A 23,372-nucleotide genomic window follows, 5' to 3' on the forward strand; every position below is an offset into this window, starting at 1 on the left:
TCAGGTCATGATCTTGTGTTCGTGGATTTGAGCCCCGCATTGGGATCTGTGCTGACAGCTCAGGGCCTGGAGCCTGCTATAAATTCTGTGTCTCCCTTGCTCTCTGCCCCTCCCCACTCTCTCAAAAATAAACATTAAAAAAATTTTTTTTAATGTTTTTAAACACAACTTGAAACATTCTATTCCCATCCCCACCAGGGCATCTGCAACCGGATCTGAAACAATGATGCGCCAGGCATTAGAGTCCCGCATCCTTCTAGATATTCAGGCTGAAAACTAACCTTAATGGACAAATAAGCAAATTCCAGTGAGAGAGCTCATGAAGGGCCACTGATCTTCCTGCCTTCTGTATTACTTCCAGTCCCTTATTAAATTTCCTTTCCAAGTGGGGAGTGGTGGGGGGGAGGGGGGCTGAGTGATGCCTAGGGGAAGCGTTCGACTCCTGACTGTGGCTCAGGCCGTGATCTCACAGTTCGTGGGTTTGGGCCCGGCATCGGGTTCGTGCTTGGGATTCTGTCTCCTCTCTCTGCCCCCGCCCCCACTCGTGTGTACTCTCTCAAAACTAAATAAATAAACTTAAAAATAAAAGGAGAGGAGAGAGTGATGACTCAGTGTGGCTAAAATTCTGGCAATTTGTCATTTCTAGGTTTTTCTTTTTTTATACGTATTTAAATACACCTCCTGTCAGAATAAAAGTGAACTCCCTAAGGGGTGGGCAGTCAACCCGGGGCCGTGTTCCCCGCTTCTGATTCCAAGGGACCGAGAACAGGGGTAAGGACCTGACGGGAAGGGTCTGTTACTCCCCATATTCCACGTTCACAGCTGACACTTACAATGTACCTGGGCTTGGCCAGCTTACCTTCTAGAAAATAGGTCCAGGAGTAAGGCAATTGGTAAGCAGTTTGTTAAAACTCTTGCCTTTGGTTCAAACTGGGGATAAAGGATAACTTTAGAAACATGTTCACAGTGTAAAACATTTGGTGTCAGAAAGTTGTACTTTTTTTTTTTTTAAAACTCAGTAGCCTGAAAGCTTAAAGCAGTAGTCAATCTGCATGAGACTTGGAAACGTACAGAAGAAGAAAAATGGCTGGGAATCTGTCCCGGTCTACCCAGTGCCACTGAAACGTGACACATCTTACCTGTCCAATAGTGTGGTGTCAGATTAGGAAACAGGTCAGATTCTGACTTTACACGTTTTCTCTGCATTTCTAGAGTTACGTTTCACTAAATTCCTTAGCCATAGTTTATAGCACAGTGAACATAAAAAAGGACACAAACCAAATTTATACTTAAATTAAATAGCGTGATTTAATTTAGCTGCTGCTTAATCCTGAATCCTCTTAAGTTAAAAAAAAAACACACAACCAAAGTTATAATTAACTATTAACGTTAATGAATTTAAACCTTCCAGAAAACATGAATCCAAAAGGAAATGTCCAACAGGTGATATGAGCCACATTTCTTATGGCCTTTCCTGTTTCCGTCTCAAACGTTCTAAACATCAATGGGGAAAAACTTCTCTAGAGTTTTCAATTTTATTCTAGAGCACAATTTTCTGGCCTCTTACTGAGCACGGTCTTCTAACAGGTACACAATCAACTCGTAGGTTGACAACACGATGGCAGTGTTCGGGATCTGCCGGATGAGCTGGGCAAAGAGTCCTCTATAAAAGGCCAGGTAGCCTTCTTCCCGGAAGACCAGCCGAGCGGTCTGGACGAACGACTTGTACTTGGTGCCTTCCTCCCGGAGCCGCGTCCTTATGACTTCTGCAGAGAGAAACACAGACTTTATGCTACGGACGAACCGCATCAGTCACCAGGCAATTCGAGGGGAGGAGGGGAGGTGTGCGGCCCTGTGACGAGCGGTCACGGTCGGCTCTGGCTACCTGCCCGCCCAACACAGTCACTCTGGGACAATGAAAAGTCGCAATCTTTTTCGAACCTTCTCGGACTCTGGGACATGGTCAGTTAGGGACATTACACACACATACATACAAGTACGAAGTCATTTTAAGGGATTAAGAAAAGGTTGGTTCGATTGGGACCTTGTTTAGAGAGAGTTTGTGGTTTTCTACTCCCAATTAAGCAAACACTGTAATTTCACAGAGGGTGTGATCTTTTATTAAGTGCGGCAATATCAACACGATTTTTTTCACGTACTCCCCAGCCTTCTCTATTAAAACCCTTCTCCGCTCTGTCCAGCTTAAAACCTGCCTCCTCCGTTTTCAACCTTTGGCACACCTGCCCTTCCCTCACCCAGACACCCCCAGCAAGACACCTGTCACTGCCCATCACGTAGACCTCAGTGCACACACTTCTGTCTCCCTATCCTACAGGAGGCACCCTGACCTCCTCTCCGTGAGCCCCGTGGGGCTGCTTAGTGCCCGACTGAAGATGGGGACTCAATTACCTGCTCATGAGGTGACCAGGGACATTTGTCACAGCAAACAGTGCAGCAGGCTTTTGAAAACAAAACCTGTTTTTCATGGTACAATACACTAAGCTATTTTTTAAGTAGGTCAATGGAACATTCCATCTACAATTCCTTAAAGAAGGGACTTTGCAAAGTCGCCTTACTCAGCACAAAGTGGATGCTGGGAGTCTGTTTGGCACCCATATCATTTTTTTAAATTGAAGAATGTTAAGTAAAATCCAGATTTGTGGCTTTGAGAATATCCAAAGCTACCCAATGCAGGGCCCCCCTTCTGCACAGAACGTTCTGGCCACCATTAGCTGGATTGGAGTAGAGCCACGTTCCCGCCACACGCATAACCCACAAACAGGTGCTGAAGCCAGTCCCTGTCCCCCACCACCATTACCTTAGGACCCGCAGGCGCCCGCATGTCGCCGTGAGCTGCAGACCCACTTGAGGACACTGACAAACACCACAAACCTCACGGCTGGGCCACTGTTCTGGAAGGGGCAGGACATACCGTGTGGATAAGCGATGCAGGAGGCACATCCCTTAGAAATAGCAGCAGCTGCCATGAGTCCAAAAAAACTCGTGGAATTTTTCTCAGTCCCGTTTGGAGAAGAGGCTAACGGGGCTTCTTTCAGATACTTCTTTAAACTTTCATAAATAGCAAAACAGATGATGGTTTCTGAAATGCCGGCATACGAGGCGGTCAGCCCCCTGTAGAAGCCGCGGACGCCTTCTGTCTGGTAAACGTAGCGAGCACAGCGGAGGCTGTTCATCTGCTTGGAGCCTCTCACTCTGTGGACACAAGACCGACGGAAAACCATTAAAAGGCACACTGATGGGCCCGGTTCCTGTCGCACGCTGCGAAACCCGGGCGCGGAGTGTAAGGGGAAAGGATGTACAGGGCAGGTGACACGCGCCGCCCTCCTCCCCCCTCCTCTGCTCAGCCGAGCCCTGGCCCACCAGCTGGGCCCCCCCGACAAGCCCACGGGACAGCACGGGCATCTGCACCAATGGGCGCACAAAAACGTCCGTAGCCTCTGACCTAATTCTGGAAAGCGCCCTACAAAGGAAGACGTTCATCACAGAGAAAAATGTAACTGCAATATAATCAAAACAATCCAAGTATCTAAAAATAGGAATAGATAAGTAAACCACGACACACACACAAGGCTGAAACAGTTGTGAAAGCAGGAAGTTAGGCGGAAGTGCAGCAGCAGAAAGCAGGACGGAGTCCTATGTGAAGTATAATAATCGTGGCACAAACACGCTTTAAGAAAATGCTGAAGGAAACCTCACCAACATTCAGACCGGGCAGTGAGTGTAAGGGAGCACTTTCTTCACTCGAGTCTCCAGATTCCATTATTTCTCAATTTATGAAATCAGGAACATCAAAACACTACATAGTAACTAATAAAAGGCCTTAGGCTTGGCCGCTCTTGGCTCCTGATGGAAAGCATCCTCAGCTGCCTGATGCACACGGAATCCTGGGACCTGACCCCGTCTCCACCGGTCCAGTTCAAAGACCTCTCCCTTGGGGCCGAAGCCCACTGGCTCCCTGTGCCTCCAGCCAGCCACGACAGGCTCTCTCGCTCTTCACGGTGTCCTTCCACACCCCGGCTGGAGCGACCTTTCTAACCCCGCACCAACCACTCCACTGCCCTGCTTCAAATGCTCCAGTGCACGGCTTCTCAGCCTGGGCGCTCTCAGCCAGAGGATTCTCTGCTCTGGACAGCGTCCTACACACAGTGGGAGGCTTCACAGTACTACCACCTTTACCCGCTAGATGCCAGGAGCCCCCCACCTAAGTTGTGACAAGGTCCCTAGGTACCATCTAATGTCCCCTGGGGGACAAACGGTTCCCCACTCCTGCCCTGAACCATGGCCCTCAAAATACAGCCCAAGGCCAAATTCCAAGCCCTACCAGGGATTGTAAGAATCCCGCCCTGGTGCATTTCTGCAGCCTGGGCTCTTCCCCCAGCTTCAGGGCGCACGCACGTGCACGCATACACACACACCACACACACACACACACACACACACACACACACACACACACACGCTTCCCTTCTTTCAGCTCCCTGGGAACAATTGCTTCTTGTCTCTGGATGTTCCACACACTCCATTCTCTGCCCAATGCACCTGTGGTGCCACCTACCCCCAGTTATTTTCCAGAAGGTGAGGTGGCTGTCACTGCTGGAGGCCCATCCTGTGCCCACCTGCCTGGACTGCATTAGGGACCCTCTGGGGTCCTTAGCGTTTCAGGTTCCTGTCTCATGAAGACTCTAATTCTCTTTATTTTCTGTAAAGCTGGGAGCTTCTGGAAGGCAGGACCCAGGTCTTATTCCCCCTGGTTCCCCAGGGACCGGTGCACAGCAAGCACGCCATCACTATCACAGGACGGGTCAGCAGAGCCCTCCCACACAAAACTGTAAGATGTCCCGAACGTGGCACATTCCGTTCCCCAGTGGGTCTTAAAGCGCACACATAAAGGCTCTGAGCTGACTGCGCACGGATGTGCTCCTAAGCAGGAGAGACTGCATTGCACACCTGGATAGGGAGTCGCGACCCAAGGTCTCCAAGAGAGGATGCTGCTCGGAAGCCTGAAGGACAAGCAGGTGTTCCTCAAGGGGCCTTGCTTGTTAAGGGATTTAGATAACTGCCAGGGACCTTGGATATTAAGCCCGGCAGTTAGGATGTGACTGTGAGAGTGAACAAGACTCCTCAAAGATTAGGAGCAAGCAATCTGTCCAAAATCATGAAATCTGATGCCTTCTAGAAAGTTCTTTCACACAGAACGGATTGGGGGGGCATGGAATCTGAGAGCAATTCAGAAGTTTTTGTGGTCATGAGAAACATGAAGGCAGATCCTGGGTAGGCTCCCAGAGGGTGTTCTAGTTCTCTCTTTAGAGGCTGCTCAGAATTAGACTAGACTAGCCGAAAGCTCCGAGAGCCCACACACAGTTCCCCACAGCATGGTTACACAAGGGCTCTTAGGATTCTAGTATGAGGGCGCCCCGGGGCCTCTGTTGGTTAAACATCGGACTTCGGCTCAGGTCATGACCTCACAGGCATGAGATTGAGCCCCATGTCAGGCCCTGCACCGGCAGCATGGAGCCTGCTTGGGATTCTCTCTCTCCTTCTCTCTCAAAAAAATAAGAGTAAACTAAAAAGAAAAAAAAAGAGAGAGAGAGAGAGAGAGAGAGAGAGAGAGAGAGAGAGAATTGTATTAGTGTCCCTTATGACCATCACTTCTGTGAAATTACAGTGGTCATTGGGCCACTGCTTGTATTAAAGAAGTATGTGACCATGTCGCATTAAAAAATATATTGATCGTTGTATTTCAACAACTGGTTTCCGCTGCTTTCAAAACTATTGCCCTGAAAAGTGACTGCAGGCTTCACTAGACTCCCGAAGGGATCCACAGCATCAAATGCTAAGAACCCCCGGCCAGAGTTTCAGGGCAGAAATCTAGTACATTTGAGGGCCTTGGAGATGAAAAATGACCCTTTGGAGGCCTGATGGCACTCGCCGTTCTACCCTTACCGGCATCTGCCCACTGGAGAGAGAGGCTGGCTGGAGGTGACCCCACAGCGCACCAACGCGGAGTGTGCCCACCAACCCTCCGAGAGGAAGTCAGGAGCACCTCAGGGGCCACAGGTGCGTGACCTGCCAGCCCCCGCTGGGTGTGATTTCCATTGGCCTCCCCTCCCCCACGGTGCCTGGCACCGCACATCTCAAAGGAGTTTCTCCATATGCTTATATTCAGGAAAACCCAGGAGGGGGATGGCTGTGGCCTCTACATTTCAGTTCACAACTGGGACTGGGAGGAAGAAAAAGATCCCAAGCATATTAAGGAAGGAACAATTAATGACTTACTTCCGTTCTAGCTGCATCCGTGTTTTAACCATCCATATAGGATTCATTAAGGTATTTGTGATAAAAGCTGGAAGAGAAAAACCAGAAAATGTCATCCCTGAACACAGTCCATGTTTACTAAGCTGTCTATTTCATAGGATAAACTTTGAGGTCAGGATTTAAATGGCTTAATAGTAAAATTAGACATGGGCGCCTAGATGGTTCAGTTGGTAGATCGTCTGGCTTCGGCTCAGGTCATGATCTCATGGTTTGTGGGTGCGAGTCGAGTCCCACATCGTGCTCCAGGCTGACAGTGCAGAGCCTGCTTGGGATTCTCTCTCCCTCTCCCCGTCCCCGTCCCTCCCTCCCTCTCTGCCCTCCCTTCCCTCATGTTCGCTGGCTCTTTCTCAAAATAAATAAACCTTAAAAAAAAAAAAGATGGTAGGAAGCAGTTACTTTTCTACACTGCAGCCAAAAGTTACAGTCTCCTAAAATGCAGCCTCCATTGTTATGTTGGACCTAAAAAAAATCTATTTTCTAGAGCTCTGTCTAGTTTCTACAACCTGTAGGTGGTGCTGTTGATATTCTGGTAAATCTAATTCCTTCAGTAAATATGGAAACTATTCTAATCCTCAATTTGTAAACTTTAGGTCCAGAAATAATTTGTTTTAAAAAGCTGGTGATCTAACCCAAGAAGGTCACCTTTTATCAAACCAAAAATCGAAGCCACTAAGTCTCCACTTCCCTGAATTCAAACATCTACATCTTAATACCCAACTCATCATTTCAGGAAATTGAAGTGTGAAGACTGATCTGCTTAAAGGAACCATTTTTAAAGACAGTCTTCCTCATCTTAGTCCTGTTGATTATTCCAGACCAACCCACACGGCCTGACACAGGGAGTGCAGGGCACCTCTGTGGGTACACAGACGCGTTAGGAACTCAGACAGTGGTTTAGAAAACTCCTTCCAGGTCAGCTTTATTTACCACAGGTTCCTCTGAGTTACTTTGGCAAAAGGTACACAACTGATGAAGAGGCGAGAGCTCACGGCCCCCTCGCTGCCCCCTCGGAAGGGAGGCTGCCTGCCCCCACGGCCTGCCCCTGGAGCAGCTCTGCGTGCGCTACCCTGCCTCCTGCCGCAACGATCCCCCCTAACTGCTCAGAGGAGCCTCCAGAACTTTTGACTGGGTGACAGAGGCGGACAGAACTTGTGGGCACACACCTCCCAGGTTGGAAGAAGGCAGAGATTTCCCACAGAACGCAAATTTAAGTTCTCCAAAATACTTTCTATTTACACAGGTCTTAAAAGGATACCTAGAGGCGCCTGGCCGGCTCAGCCAGTAGAGTGTGTGTCTTGATCTTGGGGTCATGAGTTCGAGCCCCATGTTGGGCATAGAGATTACTTAAAAAAAAGAAAGAAAAATCTTACAAAAGAAACACATAAAATGCTATCTATAAAGACACAGCCTTCGTTAAGCAATCTGGAAGTCCACGGTTTTCCCCAAGTATTTCCTGGGGGAACAAATCCTGTTATGAATTTTCTAGAGTAAGTGCAAGGACTCCCTCAAGAGAGAAGAGACACCATCTGATCTGGTAGGAGCCCTCCTCAAAGAACCCTCCCCAAGCCCCCAGCCCTCATCACAGTGTCCAGCTGTTAAGGACAGAAATGCCAACCGCACACGGGGTATGCTGGATGCTGTGGTGAGTCACAAAACACCCTCAAAATTTTAAACTAATTTAGTGAAACAAAATGATATGAAAATGCATTACTATTTCTTTATTTAAAATTTTTTTTCATGCGTGTTTATTTTTGAGAGAGAGTGAGTGTGTGAGCAGGGCAGGGGCAGAGAAAGAGGGAGACACAGAATCCGAAGCAGGCTCCAGGCTCTGAGCTGTCAGCACAGAGCCTGATGCGAGGGTTGAACCCACAGACTATGAGATCATGACCTGAGCCGAAGTCAGATGATTAACCAGCTGAGCCACCCAGGTGCCCAATATTCCTTTTCTTTTTTCCCTGTTTTTTATTTATTTTTGAGAGAGAGAGAGACAGCATGAGTCGGGGAGGGTCAGAGAGAGAGGGAGACACAGAATCTGAAGCAGGCTGCAGGCTCTGAGCTGTCAGCACAGAGCCCGATGCGGGGCTCGAACCCACGAACTGTGACATCATGACCTGAGCCGAAGCTGGACGCTCAACCGACTGAGCCACCCAGGGGCCCCCAAATATTCCTTTTAAAGGAAGCACAACACTGGCCAGTAGTATGCATGAGCACATGGAAATTCTGAGGGAGAACAAAAGTTTGTTATCAAAGAAGATGGAAGCAAGTTACAAACTATTCTCGAACATTCATACTTTATTAGTTCTAGCATAAAGTGCCAGAAAAATGATTTTAGAGGCAAAAGAGTTTCTAATTCCTGGAAAACGCTGCAGGGCACGGCACGCGCCTCAGGACAGCAAGGCGCCTCTCTCCCCTCACTGGGTGACCCACCTGCAGAGCCGGCCGAGAACACGTGCACGGTATTACTGTTAGGCACGAAAATGCCATTGAACTGCTCTTTGGCTTTGGAGTAACACGCAAAGTACACAGCCCTGGAGAAAGAAAGAGAAAACACTATAGACACCGGCGTGGCGCTGTGTACGTCCCTCCACGACCTCTGAAGAGTTCAGGAAAACACAAGGAAGAAGGTTAATGTGCAACCCGAAGCTTGACTTTTATCTGGCAAAACAAAAGCACCTGCAGGAGACCTTCTGTGTGTCCCTCCAGAAAGTGCCCAGTGATGGTCAAGCATCCACAACGACTGAGGCGGATGAGATTTGGGTTAATATCCAAAGTCCATTTACATTCTTCATTCTGGATCAAGCCTTTAAGCATCAAAATATATACTAAACCTTCTACAGTTTCTAATACTACTTCTAGAATACAGCATACGCCTGTCCTGCCTTACACCACAATGAGAATGTCAAACGTAACTTGATGACTCAGGGTCAGTAGGAACTAGCATCCTCTGTGTTTTCAGGACAGATGCTCTGCCACTGAGTATGCACACGCCCCCCCAACACCTACAGCGGGGTCTGGCCTCCCCCGTGGCTCCCTGGTCTGGTCTGGTCTCCACTCCCCCTCTCCTGACTCAGCTCTCACTGGGGCTGGTCGGCATTTCCCTGCTCCTTCACCAGCGACGCCAGGGAAAATGCTTCTTTATTTTGGCTGGCCTATGCATCAATCACAGAATGTACTTTTCAACTTAGGATCTGGACTACTTATGTTATGTAACATTATTCTGCTTTTTATAGGTCCCAACTGTTCTCAACGGATTGCGGCAGCCAGGAATCTACATCAGATTAACAGGCATCACCAAACGGTCCCCAAGCAGACACGACTCTGCTTTATTTACTACATACATGTGCTATACCCACCGTCCAGTCATAATACACACCCCATACAATCTCACACACTAGGACTTTTATTTTTTAAGCAGATTATACACATATGCTGCAAAACTCTAAAGGAACAAAAGGGTCTAATAAGGATCTGAATTTTTACAACGTTCTCAGGTGACATGTGGATAATTTGGGAGAACTGATCTGTAAGAATTCTAGGAAACTTCCAGTCCGTACCTTACATAAAACATTTTTGTTTTTGTTATCAAAATTAATTCTCTTTAAAGTCTGAGTATTACATGCAGTAACAGAAGTATGTTACTTGTCACCAGCTCCCCTCTGGGAGGCCAGTTCTAGAAGCAGCTTATCTACTTTTCAGAGATACGCTGTACACACACTCACCTGTTCACGTTTGTCAAACAGGCTTTAAAGGACATGAAGCCTTGTGACAGAAATGAGGATGTTTTAAACAAAAGTAAAGCCTGGGAACCCTGAGAATTGCTTCAGCTCAGTTCCAAGTGCACACAGACCACCAAGGGACGTGTTAGGACACAGATTCGGATCTAGGTCTGGGGTGTGGTCCAAGTGTGCAGTGCTAACCAGCTCCCGGGCACACCGACACTGCTGCCACGCACCATACCTGACATAGCCAGTACTTGTCTGGAGTAGATTCCAGGAGATGTGAGCAGATGAATTTTCATTTAAGAATAAAAGAACTAGAATCTCTCTCTCTCTCACCCAACGCCCCCCACGCACGCACGCACACCCACACACCCCCACGCTAAAAGACACACCGGCACTTATCACTATTCTGTGTGTCCAGTGTTTGTAGGCAAATCCCACACTGAAAGAGACACTGGCCACCTAGCGGTAACGCACCTCAGGAAGAAAGCACGCAGTATTATGTACTATATGCGGTGAGTGGCTGAAAATTTAGTGCTTACCTTGACGGCGCAACTCCAACCAAATTTGGACCCAAGCCTCTAAAAAGTGACTTTGGTCCCTCCTTCTCCAAGATCGACCTAAGTAATAAGAAAAAATCTTTTAAAATCCTTAGGCACAAGCTATGCAAAGCAATGCATCAGCCTTCACGTTAGCTCCTTGAACACAGAACAGAATGTTTACAGGACCCCAGACTCCTATCAGCGCAGTTACAGCGTCAGAAGTCTGAAGAACACTGCTTTCATGTTACGCTGGAAAAGCATGCTTCAAAAGCCATCAGTTTGACATGTTTTCGAGGAGCCCTCTCCCTGGTTCACACAGGACCAAGACGTTCAAGGTCTGTCCTCGGCACGGAACTCCTAGGAAGGCAGGACCAGCATCTGACACAGGGAACGATGTCCTAAGTATAACAAGATACACGGAGAAACTGGCTCAGAGGTTTCTCTGGATGACATTTCTTTTGGATTTATTCCTTATTTCTAATAATCCTATCTTCCAGATCTTTACTTATTATAAAAGAGCCCCCAATCCGGGGTCTACAGAATAGAAAAACACCTAATGATCTCCATGGGCTGACTGTTATTAAATTTTTTCAACATTTATTTTTGAGAGACAGAGAGAGACAGAACATGAGCAGGGGAGGAGCAGAGAGAAAGGGAGACACAATATCCTAAGTAGGCTCCAGGCTCCAAGCTGTCAGCACAGAGTCCGATGCGGGGCTTGAACCCACGGACCCCTAGATGAACGTTATTTAAGGCCAAAGCATAGTATCTCCGGTTCAAAGAGAATATTGCATTTTCTTTTTAATTTTTAAAATTCACGGTGACATTTGCGTAACACAATTTTACCATTTTAACCATGTTTAAGCGTACAGCTCAGTGGCACTGTGTCCACAAGACCGTGCAACCAGCACCATCCACCTCCAGACCCTTTCATCGCCTCAAAGGGAAATCCACACCCGCTGAACATTAACTCCCTGGGGCATCTGGGTGGCTCCATTGCTTAAGTGTCCAACTTCAGCTTAGGTCATGATCTCCTGGGTCCTTAATTTGAGCCTCGCATCAAGCTCTGTACAGACAGCTCAGAGCCTGGAGCCTGCTTCGGATTCTGTCTGTCTCTCTTCCCCTCCCCCGCTCTCTCTCTCCCTCAGAAAAAAATGAATAAATGTTAAAAATAAATAAAAAACAAACAAAACCCCACTAATTCCCCATTTTCCTCCTCCCCCAGCCCTTGGCAACCATCGTTCTGCTTTGTCTCTATAAATTAAACTACTTTAGGGACCTCATTTGAGTGGAATTGTACAGTATTCATCCTTTTGTGGCTGGCTTATGTCACTTGGCATAGTGTCATTAGGCTCATCCAGTTTTTTTTTTAATGTTTTATTTAGGAGGCAGAGAGAGACGGAGCATGAGGGGGGAGGAGCAGAGAGGGAGACACAGAATCCGCAGTAGGCCCCAGGCTCTGAGCTGTCAGCACAGAGCCCGACGCGGGGCTCGAACCCACAAACTGTGAAATCCTGACCTGAGCTGAAGTCAGATGCTTAAGGGACTGAGCCACCCAGGTGCCCCCAGACTCATCTATGTTGCAGTAGCTGTGAGAATGTCCCTTCTGAGGCTAAGACTCTACTGTATGTCTACCACACGTTGTTTATCCATTTATCTGTCCATGGATACTCAGGTGGCTTCCACTTTTGGCTACTGTTAATAATGTTGCCATGTCCAAGTATGTGTTCAGGTCCCTGGTTTAAATTCTTAGGGGTGGGGCGCCCGGGGGGCTCAGTCAGTTGAGCATCTGACGTTGGCTCAGGTCATGATCTCACGGTTTGTGGGTTCAAGCCCCGCATCAGGCTCTGTGCTGACAGCTAGCTCAGAGCCTGGAGCCTGCTTTGGATTCTGTGTCTCTTTCTCTCTCTGCCCCTCCCTTGTTCATGTTCTCTCTGTCTCTCAAAAATAAATGAATGTAAAAAAAAATTTTTTTTAAATCTTAGGGGTACATGCCCAGAAGTGGAATTGCTGAGTCACACAATAATTTCTAGGTTTAATTTTTTGAGAATCTGCCATGTTATCGACCACAACAGCTGTACCATTTTCCACTCCTACCAACAATGCACAAGGGTTCAGATTTTCCCACACATTTCCCAACAGGCTTAAAAAAAAAAGCGTTAATGTATTTTCTTCTTTTTCTTCTAAGTAGGCTTCCTGCCCAGTGTGGAGCCCAATGTGGGGCTTGAACTTACAACCCTGAGCTGAGGTCAAGAGTTGGACACTTAAGTGAGACACCCAGGTGCCCCGTGTTACTATGTTTTCTGATCGAAAGTGACCAAGGAAGGATTCTGGAGAACATTCTTTAGAGGCGTTTTCCCACTCCAACATAATGATTCAAGTTGAAAAAGAAATCTGGTTAAATGTATTCTTGTCAATGGCTCAATCTTCATGGTGGCCTTGAGAATTTACACTGTTACACTGAGGTCTTCTCTAATTTAATCTCCTTTTCCTACTGCAGCGTTTTCTCCCCTCGGTAATCAGTGCCTCCAATCTGGTAGCAACCCCAGGGCTTCTCCAGGATTGTTGTCCAAGGAGCTTATATAATGGTTTATCTTCATTATGACACTGAAAGTAAAATAAAAAGGTGTCTTCTCACTTCACAGAAAAGCTACTGGTAAAGTGAATCTTGCCAATTCTTTCTCTGCTCCCTTCCACTTTTCCCGAAGGGAAAGTTTCTAAAAGCACAGCTGACATTTTTGGTGAAGAGGTTAAATTGATGTTTTGGTTCCTGACACGCTGGAAAACGTTCAAGTTTTATATCCATTTGTAGCTTCCTTTCCTGTTCTTTGGGTCAATATAATTTTTCATGGTCTAGAGTCCTTGAATGTACAAACTTAAAATATGAATCTTAGCTTCTCATCTTCAAATTTTTAGAGGTTTACAAAATATTTCAATTGCTTAAAAATGGAAGAATATCTGTCCCTGTAAGAGTTGTCCTCAAAAGTAGGAGCTCAGCAGTTAAACAAGAAAAAAGAAATAGAAGGTACTTAGACTGGAAAGAAAAAACCAAAACCATCTTTATTCATATAAGACTACCTAGTCTTATTACACAGAGGTACTAACGGGGTGCCTGGGTGGCTCAGTTGGTTAAGAGTCCAATTCTTTGACAATAAACTATTATTAAAAAAATAAATAAAATAAAATTGCATGAGGCAAATGCCCCCCCCCGCCCAAAAAGAGTCCAATTCTTGATTTTTGACTCAGGTCATGATCTCATGGTTTGGGAGACGGAGCCCCAAGCTGGGCTCTGCACCGACAGTGTGGAGCCTGCTTGGGACTCTCTCCCTCTCTCTGCCCCTCCCTTGCTTGTGCATGGGCGTGTACATGCTCTGGCTCTCAAAATAATTAAGTTAAAAAAATACTACGGAATACCCTAAAAAATTACTATAGTAAGTTCAACAAGGTTACAGGACACAAGATCAATATATGAAACTCAACTGCATTTCTACACAGTAGCAACGAACAATCTGAATATGAAAATAAAAACCGATTCCATTGACAAGAGCATCAAGAGGAGTAACACACTCCTACCCACAGACAGATGAAGCAGAGCAGCGGTTGCCGGGGGAGGGGCGGGGGGGGCAGGAGGGAATGACTGTTAATGGGTACATGTTTCCTTTTGGAGTGATGAAAATGTTCTCGAATGAGTGGTGGTAGTTACATAACTCTGTGACTCTACAAAACCACTTGCACAGTTTGAAAGGATAAATTTTAGGGTATGTGAGTAGTAACTCAACAAAGCTAGTATTTTAAACAAGTAATAAACTAGACCTCGGTTCCACTGCAATAATTAAATTACTTCAAAATATTAGGGAGACCGGTGGTCTTATTTTCTAATCATAGAATGTTTTCCTTACTGGCAATTATCAGCCCAGACCCTTGAAGTGATCCCAGGACATACTCTGGTCGGTGTGTGGCCCAGCCTAAACCCTCTGGCCACCCCTGAGCGTCACACGAAGGGCCTCTGTCTGATACGCTGGACAACAGGGGAGCACAGTGTCCATTTCTTTCTTTCTTTCTCTTTTTTTTCCCATGGCATCTGGGGACTGTCAAAGCAATGCATTTAGAATGAGCCCGAGTCTTACAATGTAATATTATTCGGCAATAAAAAAGGAAGGAAGGACTCTCACACACCAAGGCTGAGCCTCCAAGACACATCAGGTTACACGGAAGAAGCCAGACACAAAAGGCCATATGTTGTAGGATTTCATTTACGTGAAATGTCCAGAGAACACAAATCTGGAAACAGACAGTGGGTTAGTGATTGGCTGCCTAGGCAGGGAGCAGGCAATTGGGGGGGGGGGGGGTGACTGCAAATGGGTGAAGGGTTCCTTTTAAGTAGAAATGAAAATGTTCTAAAATCAAATTAGTGGTATTGATTCCAGAGTCTCTGTGCACATACTTAAAACAGCTGAATGGTATTTTTTTTTTTAAATTTTGTCTTTTATTATTTTATTTTGAGAGACTGATAGCGATCGGGGGAGGGGCAGAGAGAGAGGGAGACACAGAATCTGAAACAGGCTCCAGGCTCTGAGCTGTCAGCACAGAGCCCGATGTAGGGCTTGAACCCACAGACTGTGAGATCATGACCTGAGCCGAAGTCGGACACTTAACCAACTGGGCCACACAGGCGCCCGAATGATACTCTTGAAACAGGTACATTGCAAGGTATATGGACTACGTCTTAATAAAGCTGTGTTACACAAATTAAAAAAAAAAAAACCAGCAAGGAGGAATAGAAGGCTCACTGAAAAAGGTCCAGGAAGCAGAGGAGACATTGGCAGGAACAGAGCTTTAAAATAAAATTTAGTCCTTCCGTTAAATCAATTGCTTATAACTGATTCCCTGGAATACGGACTGTTGATTGGTTATGAAGCAGTATATGAATACTGGATTTCTTGAATTTGAAAACTGTACAGTGATTTTCAGAGAATACCTTTGTCCTTAGGAAGTAAATGCCGAAGAATTAAGGGTAAAGGGGCAGGAGTGAACCCATGTTTCAATGGTTCAGAAAAATAGGCAGAGCAAAAATAAAAAAGCAAATGTGGCAAATTGGTGGCTTGAGGTACAGAATATAATCAAATTATCTGTACCATTTCTGTATCTCATCTGTAAGTTTGAAACTATTTCAAATAATTCTTTAAAAAAAAAAGGTATAGGTCATAAAAATATCAAACTTTTTTTTTTAAATGTTTTTATTTATTGTTGAGAGAGAGAGAGAGAGACAGCGTGAGCAGGGGAGGATCAGAGAGAGAAGGAGTCACAGGATCTGAAGACAGGCTCCAGGGTCTGAGCTGTCAGCACAGAGCCCGACGCGGGGCCCGAACCCACGAACCATGAAATCATGACCTGAGCCGAAGTCAGATGCTTAACCGACTGAGCCCCCCAGGCGCCCTTCAAACTCTGGACAACAGCCCATAAAGCCACAGGAGCAAGGGGTGGGGTGAAGACAGTTCTTGGGCTTCTGTGACGCTCACGCACCCACCGGAGTTCGCACTCGGAGAAACCGCTCACGCTGGCAGATGGGAGACAGCTCAATCTTCAGAGGGGCACAGGAAGTTAGTGTTTTCAGCTGTAAATACTCTGCTTTGACGCTTTTGCAAAACAGGACTGTGCATTTTACTTTTTTTTTTTTACCAAGTGCAGCACCGTTTGGCCCAGGAAAAACAGGACTGTGTTTTTCAAAAGCCACGCTCTCTGAACAAAACATTCCCCAAGTAACACCTTGGCCTGACCTCCACTTTATAACACAGGATGTAAGATTTCAAGTGGCCAGGAGATTCAAACATGGTCAAAGTTGAGATTCTGTCTGTGGCCCGCCTTAGCGTGCACTGGCGGCCAGGCCCGGGAGTCGGTCAAACACAATTAAGGGACTCCCGGCTCCAGGAAGCTCGAAGCGGCTCATCTATAATGCAGTAGGGGACTCGTGTCCTCAAGTGACTCAGGCCTTTTAAGAACTGCAGAAAGACCGTCTCCATAGTGACGCACATTAACAGCGGGCAAAAAGTCAAACCTGTTACATAATTCAAACTTCTAGCCTATCTGGATGTTTACAAAATTTTTCGGGAACAATCAAGTTTCTACTATAAATGGTACCCTTCAAGCTTCGTAATAGAGCATGTTGGGATCCAGACGGACTTTCCCAGAGTCTCACGAACTTTCATGTAGAAAAGAGATGAGAAAGGAAAGCAGGGTCATGTTTGGGACACTTCCTCCTCACTAGTTCTAATCACAACGCGGGCACTACGGACTAATCCGAAACACAGATCTCCTTGGAACACCTAGGTTTTTATAAGATAAGAGACTAGCTCACTAAAAAATTACTTTTTGGATTAAAAAGGATACTTGAAAAAAAGAAAAATAAGGTACCTAAGTAGTTTACAGAATAGGAACTCTGATTAAAGAAAAACATTAACTCACAAGATTTTTTTTAAAGATCAGAGATAAACCGATAGATTAATACTCCCCTCGGCATATCTAACAGTGCGGGCCTACATGTGCCAGCATCTTGCCCTTTTCAAGTAACTATTAAAAATGTAAAGGTTACTGGTCCTCCAATGGAGGGTTCTTTCTTTCCTTCCCTAACAGGAGACACATGCACACTGGCTTGCAGTTTGAAAACTGAACTCCCTGTAAACAAACTCCGTTGGCTGTGAAGTCTTTTAAAGTAGTGCTGCCGCAGAGAGTGAGACTAGAAAGAAGGTGCGGAGTTCGAAATGAATAACCAATTTAATCGCTTGGGTTTTTGGTAGCTGTATCTTCTAAAATGTGAACCAGGGGGCACCTGGGTTGCTCAGTTGGTTGAGCATCCAACTTTGGTTCAGGTCATGATCTCGTGGTTCGTGGGTTCGAGCTCCGCGTCAGGCTCTGTGCTGACAGGTAGCTCAGAGCCTGGAGCCTGCTTCGGATTCTGTCTCCCTCCTTCTCTCTCCCTCTCTCTGCCCCTCCGCCACTTGCATACTGTCTTTCAACAATGAACATTTAAAATAAATAAATAAATAAATAAAATGCAAACCCTGACAAGCTTTGTGGTCTAGAGAAAAGGCCTGACACCTGTCCTTCCTCCGTCACTTACCAGGTCCAGAGCCCTGTCTGCAGACTATTGCCGCTGCCCCTCGCTCAAGCTGCCTAATAATCTGTGTGCAGGGGTGAGGGGAGCTTCAACCAGCGTGGCGGCAGGGGGACAGCAAAGTGGTCACGGTCTTCCTTGCCGGCGCCCTCCCTTCACCCAAGTGCCGAGCACACTGCTTTTCGGACCATCACAGGGAGAGACCTCAATCCGCTTACCCCGAAGAGCAAGTGCGCTTTCTTCAGACGAGAATTCTGTGATAGGATAGGCATTTCCCTTTTTGCCTCGGCCACCAAAACACCCGGTCACAAATCACAGCCGGTACCGACTATGACAGCAGGCAGGAAGATTTACACACTGCGGGGGTGTGTGTGTGTGTGTGTGTGTGTGCAGGAAGATTTACACACTGCGGGTGTGTGTGTGTGTGTGTGTGTGTGTGTAGAGCTTTCTATCCAGCATCTTCCCGACATGCCAACATTCATTCACTCAATCGGTACTGAAGGCTTAAGCTTACTATGGGACAGGCAGCATTCTAGGTGAGTGGGGACACTTCCGTGACCAAAACAAATCAAAGTCCCTGTGTCCAAGGAACCTCCCTTGTGGTGGGGGCAGGGAGAGAAAATAAACAATATAAATATGTAGCCCACAGTGCTGGATGGAGGTAAGCACTGTGGATAAAAATAGAGCAGGAAGAAGGAAGGGATGGGGTGTGAGGGGAAGGCTCATTTAAAAAAAAAATTTTTTTTAGAAACAGAGTGTGAGGGGGGAGGGGCAGAGAGACAGGGAGACACAGGATCCAAAGCTGTCAGCACAGAGCCTGATGTGGGGCTCAAACCCACGAACGTGAGATCATGACCAGGAAGGCTCAGTTTTAAATAGCATGGTCACCGCAAGGCCTTCCCGAAAAGGTGGCTCTGGGAGCCAGCCATTCAGACAACATCCATACAAAGGCCCTTCCTTGGAAAACGTTCTAGAGTTCCGAGCGTAAGAGACTGCGAAGGCACCGCAAGGAGGGCGGTGTGGCAGCAGTGCAGAAAGGACAAGGTCAGGAGGTGAAGCGGGAGAAGTCGTGGGAGGGTGGTGGCCATGGGGAGCCTCGGAGGGACAGGGCGGCCCCTGGAGGACTGTGAGCCCAAGATCTGCTGACTGCTCCGTGGAGACCACGCCGGGCACCAGGGTGGGGGCGGGGGAGGCCAGCTAGGAAGCGAGCCTACTGACACAGGGGACACACACTGGCTTCCATCAGGACATGGCGGGGCGAGGACCAGGAAGGAGTCAGGGTCTGCGTGCGTCCTGGAGGGCTGCGCGGAAGGTCTTGAGAGGACTCCGGGCTTTGGGTGCGCGCATAGGGAAGCCGGGAGCGGGACCCAGGAGGACCCTGGGAGCAGCGGCTGGGGGCAAGTTCAGTGCGCACAAGCTCCACCCTGGATGCCCAGTAAACAGCCGAGCAAACCGGCAGTGGCGCGGAGGAGAGACACTGTCAGCTTACAGATGGCACTCAAAGCCGCAAGACCAATGGGACCCACTCCAGGAAGGAGGGCCTGTCGCTAGGGCTGAGGCCACCAGAGGCGCCTGGGGCCCTCCCACATCAGGAGGTCGTCAGGGAGACTGGGCAAAGCAGCGGGCAGTGAGGTCCCGGCGAGGCGGGACCGTGGTCCCAGCAGACTGGGGCGGGAGCACCTGTCGCCTCCTCGTGAGGGCGGCGCGTTAGGGGGCCTGCCACCGTTCACTCTTGGCTGCTTCGAATCGTTCTTGGAAACCAGTGACCATACACTGGAATGACGCTGAGCAAGTCCCTCACCCTCTCACGTGCCCTTTGTCATCATAAAACGGGTGATCACGCCTAGCACTAAGCTCGGGGTTCTTGTAGTCATTTTTTAACTTGAGAGCCAGTAGGTATCCGTTGAGAATGCTGAAACTATATATACACCAAGCTGAGGACAAAAAGCTTACCAGAACAGCTCTTGGGTGAAAAATGCCACTTTACAAACACTTTTCTAACAAAGTATCATTATGACCAAAAGTTTACTTAATACTTCCGTTACTCCTATTTTGAAGCGAACATAAAATAGGTAGTTTCAAAAAGGAATCGTGGGCCAGTGAGGTCTCATCTCTGTGTAGCTGCGGCTGCATGAACCAACGGTGGCCTTGGGTCCACAGTGACAACCAGCGGTCTCATGTGTGGTGTGGTGTGGGCACTGTTACCGTATTTTACAGGATAGACGGGCGTTTCCCCCTTTGGTTAAATAATTGTGGTGGTACCTGGGTGACTCAGTCGGTAAAGTGTCCAACTTTGGTTCAGATCATGATCTAGCAGTTGGTGAGTTCAAGCCCTGCATTGGGCTCCGCTGACAGCTAGAGCCTGCTTCGGATTTTGTTTCTCCCTCTCTCTGCTCCTCCCCCACTCACTCTCTCTCAAAAATGAATAAACGTTAAAAAAAATAAAAATAAAAATAAATTGTGCCCATGGGGGGATACATACATACACACACACACACACACACACACACACACACACACACACAGAGAGAGAGAGAGAGAGAGGAGAGATTTACAGGAGATGGAGAGACAGATACCCAAGATCTAGAAAATACATCCTAAAATCTTCAACGAGAGAAATCATCCCCATTTACCTACATGCCGGCCCCACTGACAGCCACAACTTCTGGGTAACAGTTTCCCAGCTACAGTAAAAATATAAATCTACTGGTCACGAGTTATTTGGCAAGCACCTAAGGGGAAGTTCTTTCGGGATGTCAGTAAAGTTGGCAAATTACCTGTCCGCTTCATTACATCCAAAGCACTCTGTGTTCCTCAGAAGAAAGGTGTCATTTGAGACACTGCCTCTGCCTAAACATAGAACAAGGCAAACCAGGATGGGGATGTTTTGCCGGCCATGGATTTAAGGATGTGGGTTTGTCTCTCTCTCTCTCTCTCTCTCTCTACTAAGATCCAAGTGTGTCTCCGCACCGCTGTGTCTCTTTCCCAGCGCTCTGCCTTTCGTGTCTTTGCGCCTGTCCTCGGTGTGTATCTGAACTAGCTGACCCTCCTGGAGTCTTGGGGGCCGGCCTCCTTTTTCTCTAGCTGATTCTCTCACTTGGGTCCTTGCCCTCAGCGGCCGGTTTCGCTGTCCAGTTTTGCTCAGTAAACTCGGATGTTCTCCCGTACACACGTCTGGCACGGATGCCCGGGTGACTCATCAGCAGAGGCTTAACAAACAAAATGTATCTAAAAATAAATTAACCACTTTCCAATTCATTCCACCTTATCTACAATGTGACTGCATTCTGTCCAAAGTGCTAAGTGGTGTGGTTAAGACAGAACATTTCCACTTTATGGCATCTTTTTCTAACGTTTCCCCAGTGAACCTCTACGTGGATGGACAGCGCTGTCTGGAACACGCCCTTTCCCAGGGCTGTCTCGGAGCTCTGGGAATCACGTTTAGCTCAATTCGACTACCGTTTATCAGCACCTCTCCTATGGCGCACAGCCTGACACTAAGACTCCAGCGTTGCCATGCGCCCTTCCGAATTTCCGGTTCTGCCTCAAGCATGGAGACTCATAAGCCAAATTCAGCCTATGAATATTCAGCCACTTTGTAATCAAAGGCGGCATACTTCATGCAGTAAAAATAATACACTAGGCAGGTAGCCTCAGTATTAAACACACGTTGAAAAAAATGGTTTCACTAAATATGTGTTGCAACTTTTCTGTAAATGTAAATGATCTCCAAACAAAAAGTACAAAATCTCAAATGTTCTGTTTCTATATTACTTTCTCTTAAAATAGTCACAACACATCTCTTGTGCGGCTTTAAAATTTTTGCTGGCGCTCTACCACCCAGGCCTTGCGGGCCCTCAAAACATTTGGGGCAAGAGCCACCCTCTGATGCAACACTTTCAGCAGGAGCACCGCTCTGCTCTGAGGTTCACCCTGACATCACTGGATGCTGATCACATGCGACCCGGCTGCCAAGGGAGGTCAGGGCTCAAAGGTTCTGGTACACAAACCAGATTCTTCAGTTTGGACAGCGGCGACAAGCGGACCGTCTCCTCTGACAAGCCCGATGGACACTCTGCACTGAGGGCGGGGACGGGGGTCCAGAGGGGGACGGAACTTACTTCAGAACCTGGAAGAGGCCCGGCGTCACCGATGCTGGTCTCACCATTCCAGGCCCACTGATGGTCCCCAGATGAACCTGAGGATAATAGACTGTCCGAAGAGCCAATCTTGAAGACTGCAACCGTGTCTTAATGACTTCCAGTGGACAAGTGAAAATAGCACCAACCGTGCCCCCACACCTGTCACAGAAGAAATCACAACGGCATCAGAAAAGTGATACTATTCCCTGTCCAAAGAAAATGTAAAATTTAAGGTTTCCCTATTAAGGAAAAAGACACCTAGGTTTATTCCGTAATTAGAACACACTAGGAGGTTAGAAAGAATTGGTTGAAATCCCAGCCGCTCAAGAGGGAACCACGGCTAACAGGTTAGCATGTCCCTTAGGGTTTTCATTACCGACTTCTCAATCTCTGACCCCCGCCCCCAACTTATGTGGATGCCATGACCGTCTGTGTTGAATCTACGCCTACATTATCCACCTGTAATGACTACACACTATTACTCGGTGCCGATGTCTAACATTTTCACCCATTACTACTGTTAGTCTTTTCCAACCTCACTGCCACGCTGCAACAAATATTCTAGAAAATGTAGCTTTTCACAGTCAAATGTTATTCAGGTAATGCTACTATTCTGAAAAATCAATGTTTACTACAACACAGACTTCTATTAAAATAGGATTGATGTGGGAGCACCTGGATGGCTGCATCAGCTAAGCGTCTGACTCCTGGTTGATCTTACAGTTCACGAGTTCAGAGTCCTGCACTGGGCTCTCTGCTGACAGCGTGGAGCCTGCTTGGGATTCTTTTTCTCTCTCTGCCCTTCTCCTGCTCATGCTCTCTCTCTCAAAATAAATATATAAACATAGAAAAAAAAAATAGGATTGACTTGAGGGCACCCGGGGTCTCAGCCGGTTGAGTGTTCAACCCATGATCCTAGAGTTGTGGGATCAAGCTCTGTGTCAGGCTCTGCCCTGAGCCTGGAGCCTGCTTACAATTCTCCCCCTCTCCCTCCCTCCCTCCCTCCCTCCCTCCCTCCCTCTCTCTCTCTCTCTCTCTCTCTCTCTCTCTCTCTCCCCCCCTTCCCCCCCCACTGTGCCCCCTCTCCTATGCGTATGCATGTGCATGCACACATTTTTCTGTCTCTCTAAAAAAAAAAAATTGATTTGGACTCCACTAAAAATTAAGCTAAAGTTCCTTTTTTTAAAATATTTCTTTTTGAGAGACAGAGAGAGAGGCAGAGCAAAGCAGGGGAGGGGCAGAGAGAGGGAGGGAGACACAAAATCCAAAGCAGGCTCTAGGCTCCAAGCTAGCTGGCAGCCTGACACGGGGCTCGAACCCACGAACTGTGAGGTCATCACCTGAGCCAGCTTAACCGAGGGAGCCACTGAGGTGCCCCATGAAGCTCCTTGTAACGACGAAGTCCTCACGTGTCCCTCAGTCTCCCCGAACCAGGGCTCCCCTAACCACCCTTTGTAATTTGTTCATACCAAAATGTTACTGCAATTAAAAATTTAAGTATTTTGCTTCAAAACAACTCACC

General features: G+C 47.3%; 1 protein-coding gene across 1 annotated transcript in view; it reads right to left on the minus strand.

Moving 5' to 3' along the window:
• Positions 1 to 1,289: 1,289 nt before the first annotated feature.
• SLC25A33 (solute carrier family 25 member 33) overlaps positions 1,290 to 23,372 on the minus strand; it is a gene marked incomplete at its 5' end in the record, with an annotated part of 32,530 nt that continues 10,447 nt past the window's right edge. Inside the window, 6 exons of the mRNA XM_029945920.1 lie at positions 1,290 to 1,766; positions 2,933 to 3,213; positions 6,298 to 6,364; positions 8,764 to 8,864; positions 10,598 to 10,675; positions 21,830 to 22,009. Of these exons, the coding sequence (XP_029801780.1) occupies positions 1,564 to 1,766; positions 2,933 to 3,213; positions 6,298 to 6,364; positions 8,764 to 8,864; positions 10,598 to 10,675; positions 21,830 to 22,009 (910 nt within the window). The remainder of the gene's footprint in view (positions 1,767 to 2,932; positions 3,214 to 6,297; positions 6,365 to 8,763; positions 8,865 to 10,597; positions 10,676 to 21,829; positions 22,010 to 23,372) is intronic.

This window comes from Suricata suricatta, chromosome 8 (assembly GCF_006229205.1).
Source record: "Suricata suricatta isolate VVHF042 chromosome 8, meerkat_22Aug2017_6uvM2_HiC, whole genome shotgun sequence".
Lineage (NCBI taxonomy): Eukaryota > Metazoa > Chordata > Mammalia > Carnivora > Herpestidae > Suricata > Suricata suricatta.